Here is a 6,984-nt window from a genome sequence, read left to right on the forward strand (position 1 = left end):
GCCCCCTCCTTGCGCGCCACACGGCTCCGGAGACTGCGCTAGAACTTCGGCGTCGGCGCGGGGCCCCAGGTCTGGGAGCGCCTGCGCGTGGCTCGCACATGCGCGTGGCTTGCACGCTCCTGAAACACCCCCCCCGCCCCACCCCTCCCCTCGGGCAAGGGCTGGGGCGCACTCCCGCGGCCAGTACCTGAGGCGCCAGCGTCCGTGAGGCAAGCGCCCTGGTCAGGCCGCTTCTGAGTACTAGCATGGCGTGGCTTCAGCGCTGAGAAAAGCAGCCAGCCGAATCCTTTGTGAGACTTCTCTGAAGGCTTCCCGAGTGGAAAAAAGCGACTCCTGGACCACTGGCGGACGCAGGCAGGGGCGGGGTTCGGCTGGGTCAGCTCCACCCCGGCGCTGGAGGCGCGACAGGTCCAGTAGCTTGGCGTCTTTGTCTTCGGCGCTGAGCCTGGGTGCCTCTTGGTTTCCTGAAACATTCTTGCCCCAGACGTTAGAGGTGACATTAGAATTAGCTGAAGGCTGGGATCGTTCCTGATCCACCTTTCTGGGCTCTGACCTCATTCGCTCCAATGCGCAGTTGTGTAGATTCATAAATGTGCGGGGTTTGTGCGTGTGTTGCCCTGGAGAAGGAAGGGGAGGTGTTGAGCGTGTGCATGTGCAGTGCTCTGCATTTAAAGTCGAGATGTTGACAGGGTTAACTTGTTTGTTTGAGACGGAGTCTCGCTCTGTCACCCAGACTGGAGTGCAGTGGCGCGATCTCGGCTCACTGCAAACTCCGCCTCCCGGGTTCAAGCGATTCTCCTGCCTCAGCCTCCTGAGTAGCTGGGACTACAGGCGCCCGCCACCACGCCCGGCTAATTTTTGTATTTTTTAATAGAGACGGGGTTTCACCATATTGGCCAGGCTGGGACAGGGTTAACTTTTATACGTTGTGATAGATGTGTATTTGTAGACCAGCGAGCCTTCGCTTTTCTCCATTGTGTTATCTGTCCCCATTGCCACCCCAGCGTGATCTTGGAAGGCTCCTAATAAAGATTTAATTTTCCATGAGCTCAGAGGACTAGCAGCACCGAGCATGATAGGAAAAAGTCGAAGTTAAACATAGTTTGAAACTAGATTGTTCTGTAAGCCTTAACAGCAAAACAGCCGACCTCTGATCTAGTCCTCCCAGTCCCGGAGTACTGGTCCCCAGACTAACCACCTTCAACATTTTAAGCTGTTTCTTCTAATACCTGTTTCCGTGTTTTGTTTTTTTGTTTGTTTGTTTTTTTGAGACGGAGTCTCGCTCTGTCTCCCAGGCTGGAGTGCAGTGGCGCGATCTCGGCTCACTGCAACCTCCGCCTCCCGGGTTCACGCCATTCTCCTGCCTCAGCCTTCAGAGTAGCTGGAATTACAGGCGCATACCACCACGCCCGGCTAATTTTTCTATTTTTAGGAGAGACGGAGTTTCACCATGTTGGCCAGGCTGGTCTAGAACTCCCAACCTCAGGTGATCCGCTCGCCTTGGCCTCCCAAAGTGCTGGGATTACAAGCGTGAGCCACAAGGCCCGGCCCGTATTTTTAAATAATAGGCATTTCCTGCTATTTCTTGCATTTTCAGTTATGGATAGTATGTGCTGACTTCCTTCTGTGGCAGGTGAGGATTTACGTCTCATAGAAGCCACTGCCCCCAAATTCACTTTCTGGGGGAGTGGTTTCTATGAGACATACATCCTTATCTAATAATGCTTGCATTAGTTAATTTACAGTAATTGATTATATTAATTTCACAGAAATCTCCATTATGTTAATGTTTGCATTATTCTTTCTAATAATTACATTATTGCACACGTTAATGTAACATTCCCATCACGAGGACTAGGGAATTTTGTGGAAGGGCTTTGGAATCATCAGTTTGAAGGAAGGGAGGCTCTTTAAAATTAGCAATTCCAGAGGAGATGCCTTAATTTTTGCAGCTGAGGGATACCCATTTCTAACCAAGTAAGACTAAACAAAATATAATTTGTGTCAGCACTAGATCTATATGATTTATTTTCTTGGACTTCTTTTATTTTTCTTTGAGGCGGAGTCTCAGTCTGTCGCTCAGGCTGCAGTGCAATGGCATGATCTCGGCTCACTGCAACCTCCGCTTCTCAGGTTCAAGCAATTCTCTTGCCTCAGCCTCCCAAGTAGCTGGGATTACAAGTGCGCGCCATCATCCTGGCTAATTTTTTGTACTTTTAGTAGAGACAGGGTTTCACCATGTTGGCTAAGCTGGTAGTGAACGCCTGACCTCAAGTGATCTGCCTGCCTCCCAAAGTGCTAGGATTTATAGGCGTGAGCCACACTGCACCCACCTATTTTCTTGGACTTTTTAAACCCTGGAATTAATGCATTCACTCATTTAAACAGCATTTACCAAATTCCTTCTATGCTCTTTTCCTGAAACGGGGGTACAGAACTGAACAAGACAAAGTTCCTGTCCTCTTGGAATGTACAGGTTGGGGGAAGGAGATGAATAAATGAAGAGAAAATAGATCAGTGATTAATAAATAGTATGAAGTAAAGTACAGTAAGATATGGAGAACAGAAAGTGGTGGAAGGAAGTAGCACAGACTCCTGGCTGTTTCTCAGTATCTACTCTCCCCTAGCCCAACCCCTGCCCTTTTTAAAAATTAATAATAGAATCTTTGCAGTTTGTTGTGGCCCCCGCACTAAATCCTGGACAGTGGAAAAATGTTGGCATATTAGTGACCTGGAAGTGACCTTAAAGGAGTGCTGGAGGGGTTGTTACCTTGTTTCTAATTTCTGCTTGCTGGAATATGGATGTAATACCTTGAGTTCTTGGACTATGAGGTAGAAGGCTTATGTTGATGATGGTGGAACAAAGAGAAGTAGCCTTGGTTTCTGACACCATGGAACACCATACTAGGAACCCTGGGCTGCCCTTCTCTGGACTTCTTTTACATGTGAAATCGCCTTCTAGTTTAAGCCACTGTTATATGGCTTAAACCTACAATTTTAGTCAACACAAGGGTGAATATTTCTTCTCTCTCACTCTCACTTGTTTATAGTTTTTCTTTTAGCTATCATTTACTAACTACCAAATTATTTGCCAGAAGTGTAAATTTTCTCTGTGATTAAACCTGTTAATCAGTTTCAGTTTCTTCTTTTGGAGTTAATCTTTCCAAAGTCCTAATTCTCTTGCTTCAGTGTGGACTAGTTCTCTAAGATGTCATGGCCGTAATTCTGGGATCTCCTTTTACTGATATGCTGGGGAATCTCATTCACCTCTTGGTGGATCCTGTTTCAGGATGTTAAAGCTTTTTTTTTTTCTCCCAGATTTTAGCAGAGGGTATTGAAGCTTGTATCTCTAATGCCTCTATCCTGCTAACCCTCTTCATTCTCAGTTTGGATGGGTATAAAATTCTATGTTGGAAATATTTTTTTCTCACATTTTTTTTAAGGCAATGGTCCACTATATTATAGTTTCTAGTGAAAAATTCATACCATTCTGAGTGCTGATAGTTTGTATGTGACATGTTTTTTACTCTCATTGGAAGCTTTTGTGTTTTTGTCTATGTCCCTGGTATTCTGAAATTTCAGAATGATGTGCCTTGGAGAAGGTGTTTCATCTATTGTGCCTCATTCAGTAGACATATGGACACTCCTCAGTATTGAAAAATATATTGTACTTATTGGATTTTTTTCTTCCTGTGTTGATCTTAACTTATGTTGTTCAAACATGTGCCTCCACTTGATTCTCTAATTTTCTACTTTTTTTTCTGTTTTCTGTCTAGTTTTTTGGAGGAAAATACCAGTTTTATCTTATAACTATTGAAATTTTAAATTTCCACTTTCACTGCATTTATTTCCAAGAGCTTCTTTTGTACTCCATTCCCAGAAGGTTAATGTATTTTCCTCTCTGTTTTCAGAAAGAGTATCCTCTTTTTGCTTTGTGAATTCAGTATTTCTGTCTCTTTGAGGATGTGAATTACTGGTGTTTTATTTTTAAAATAGTTACTGTTTTAGGTCTTCTCCCAGCTTTGTTTCTGTTTTGTTCAAGTTGTGTTACGTTTTCTACTTATGTTCTGCCTTTGGTACTAAAGTTTTTCTTAAAATATTTTTGTGTTCATGATCATTGGGAATCAGCTTTTTTTTTGGAGACAATAAAAAAATTTGAAAGCTCTTTGCACATGAGTGGCACCTGTTAGTGGGCTCCACTGTAGGGTTTCCTGAGTAATCTCTTTTTGAGGTGACCCTCCCACTCCATTATTATCTGTCATTTCTCCTAGTCTAGTCTGTTACCCTTTGTGGAAACTTCCAGGGTCCAATGTGTCCGGTATAAACCTTGTTACAGTTTCCTGTGACTGAGGAGGGAAGGAAGCTGGCTCAGTATTTGATATTTGGTAGATACTTTCCCCTGTATATGGTATTTTTGCATGTGGTTCAACTTTTCAAGACTGTTATTAATTAGGATAGGCTAAACTGCTGTAACAAGTACAGTTGACACTCCGTATCCTATTAATTAGGATAGGCTAAACTGCAGTAACATATACAGGTGACACTCTGTATCCATGGGTTCTGTATCCATGGATTAAACCAACTGGAATAGAAAATAATTGGAAAAAAACTAATACAAATAAAAAAATACAGTATAACAATTATTTGCATGGCACTTTCATCGTATGAGGTATTATAAGTGATCTATTATTATAATTTAGTTGATGGGAAGATGTGCTTAGGTTATACGAAAATACCACATCATTTTATGTAAGGCATCATTTATGTAAGGCACTTGAGCATATGTGGATTTTGGTATCTGCGAGGGTCCTAGAACCAATCACCCATGGATACCAAGGGATGACTGTAGAAACTATATATTGTCTCAAACACAATAGGTTTTTATTTCTTATTCCTTAGGAATCTAAAGTGGGTTTTCCTGGTCAGCAGTCACCTCTTTATATGGTGAATTAAAGATGCAAGCCTTTTCTGCCTCCTGACTTTGCTATCTCTGGAGCCTCTTCATTAACTGCGTCCAGCCAGCAAAAAGGTAGAGGGAACATCTAAGAGGAAAATGCTTGTAAGTAGTGAGGAATAAAATTCATAGCTAAAACTTAGAGAGGAAAAACATTGCTAAGTACTGCTAGGTGCCTAAGCCAATCTTCTATTCATTTTCTCATGGGTTTTAATTATCCTCAAAGCTCTCTGAATTAAGTTTTGTCTCCATTTTATAAAAGAGAAAACTGAAGTTCTAAGAAAGAAACAATTTTCTCACGTTCACGTCTGCTAAGTGGCACAGTCAGGGTTTGAAGCTAGATGGTAAAATCATTTAGTTTTAAAAGATATGTGATTTTTTTTTTTTTTTTTTTGAGACAGTGTTTTGCTCTTGTTGCCCAGGCTGGAGTGCAGTGGTGCGATCTCGGCTCACTGCTACCTCCGCCTTCCGATTTCAAGTGATTCTCCTGCCTCAGCCTCCTGAATAGTTGGGATTACAGGTACCTGCAACCACGCCTGGCTAATTTTTGTATTTTTAGTGGAGACGAGGTTTCACCATGTTGGCCAGGTTGACTCGAACTCCTAACCTTGTGATCCGCCTCCCTCAGCCTTCCAAAGTGCTGGGATTACAGGCGTGAGCCACCACGCCCAGCCAAGATACATGATATTTAAGGCAGTTTTAGATTTGTGGTGGAAGAGAGCTTTTAAACACATTGAAAAAGAATGTTTTTCTGTGACTTCTTTTTTGGTATAAATCCCTAAAAAGTCTCAAAGATATACAGGATTAAGTATTTTGAAAATTATTGTTGCATATACTGAACTTCTGACAAGAATTCCAAAGGATAGGTAATCCAAAACTAAATAAATCATACCAAAACATTGTATTATTAAAATAGGCTAACATGATATAGAGTAACTGGGTAGTTATTTTAGATTAGAGAGACTAAGACAGGTAACATGAAGCATTTATCATAGGTACAAAAATGTATACAGGCACATCTTGTTTTATTGCGCTTTGCATTATTGCACTTTTACAAAATCTCAATAAACACATACAACCATCCATTTTTTCCCCTTAATTTCTTCCATTAGCGATTGGTTTAACCCAGGAATGCAGAATCCACAAAACGGAGGGCCGACTGTATATTGTTTTGGTTTGCCTGTTTTAGATCTGGGATGATTATTTAATTGACAGAATCATTGTACATATTTATGGGTTATATGGTGATGTGATACATATAATGTATAGTAATCAGATCAGGGTAATTAAAATATCCATCATCTCAAACATTTATCATTTCTTTGTGTTGAGAACATTCAGTATCCTCCTAGCAATTTGAAACTACATATTATTGTTAACTATAGTTATCCTAAAGTGGTATAGAGCACTAGAACTTATTCCTCCTATCTAGCTATAATTTTAACAAATGTCTCCCATCCTTTTCTTCCTCCTAATCCTTCCTATCCTCTAGTATCCTCTGTTCTACTTTTTATTTCTGAAATCAACTTTTTTTAAAGCTCATACATTAGTGAGAACATGTGGTGTGCAACTTTCTCTTGTTGGCGTATTTCACTTAATATCCACCAGTTCCAGCCATGTTGCTGTGAATGACAGGACTTCATTCCTTTTTACTGAATAGTATTTTCTTTATCCATTAATCTTGCTGGACACCTAGGCTAATTCTGTATCTTGGCTATTGTGAATAGTGCTGCAATGAACATGGGGGAGGGAAGATGTCTTTTTAATATACTGATTTCTTTTCCTTTGGATAAATGCAGTAGTGGGTTATCTTATTTGCAGTTTCTTGAGGAAACTCCATAGTGTTCTCCATAGTAGTTCTAAGAGTTTACATTCCAAACAGTGTATAAGATTTTCCCTTTCTCTGCATCCTCACCAGCTTTGTTTTTTGACTTTTGTAATAGCCAGCCTAACTGGGGTGAGACAATACCTCACTCTCACTTTCCTGATGATGAGTGATGTTGAACATTTTTCATATATTTATTAGCTAT

The 6,984-nt window shown here is 41.2% G+C and overlaps 1 protein-coding gene and 1 long non-coding RNA gene across 6 annotated transcripts in view; one reads left to right on the forward strand and one right to left on the reverse strand.

Moving 5' to 3' along the window:
* NIPSNAP3B (nipsnap homolog 3B) overlaps positions 1-759 on the reverse strand; it is a 43,329-nt gene extending 42,570 nt beyond the window's left edge. For all 5 annotated transcript variants that reach the window (XR_007719907.1, XR_007719906.1, XR_007719908.1 and 2 more), the window contains exon 1: positions 188-759. Coding sequence is in view for 2 of the 5 variants with exons in the window: in XM_050761869.1 (XP_050617826.1) it covers positions 188-247 (60 nt within the window). In the remaining 3 variants the exon portion in view is untranslated. The remainder of the gene's footprint in view (positions 1-187) is intronic.
* The window catches only part of LOC126937951 (uncharacterized), a 33,939-nt gene that overhangs the window by 12,917 nt on the left and 14,038 nt on the right, over positions 1-6,984 (forward strand). The window lies entirely within an intron of this gene.

This window comes from Macaca thibetana, chromosome 15 (genome assembly GCF_024542745.1).
Source record: "Macaca thibetana thibetana isolate TM-01 chromosome 15, ASM2454274v1, whole genome shotgun sequence".
Classification (NCBI taxonomy): Eukaryota; Metazoa; Chordata; class Mammalia; order Primates; family Cercopithecidae; genus Macaca; species Macaca thibetana.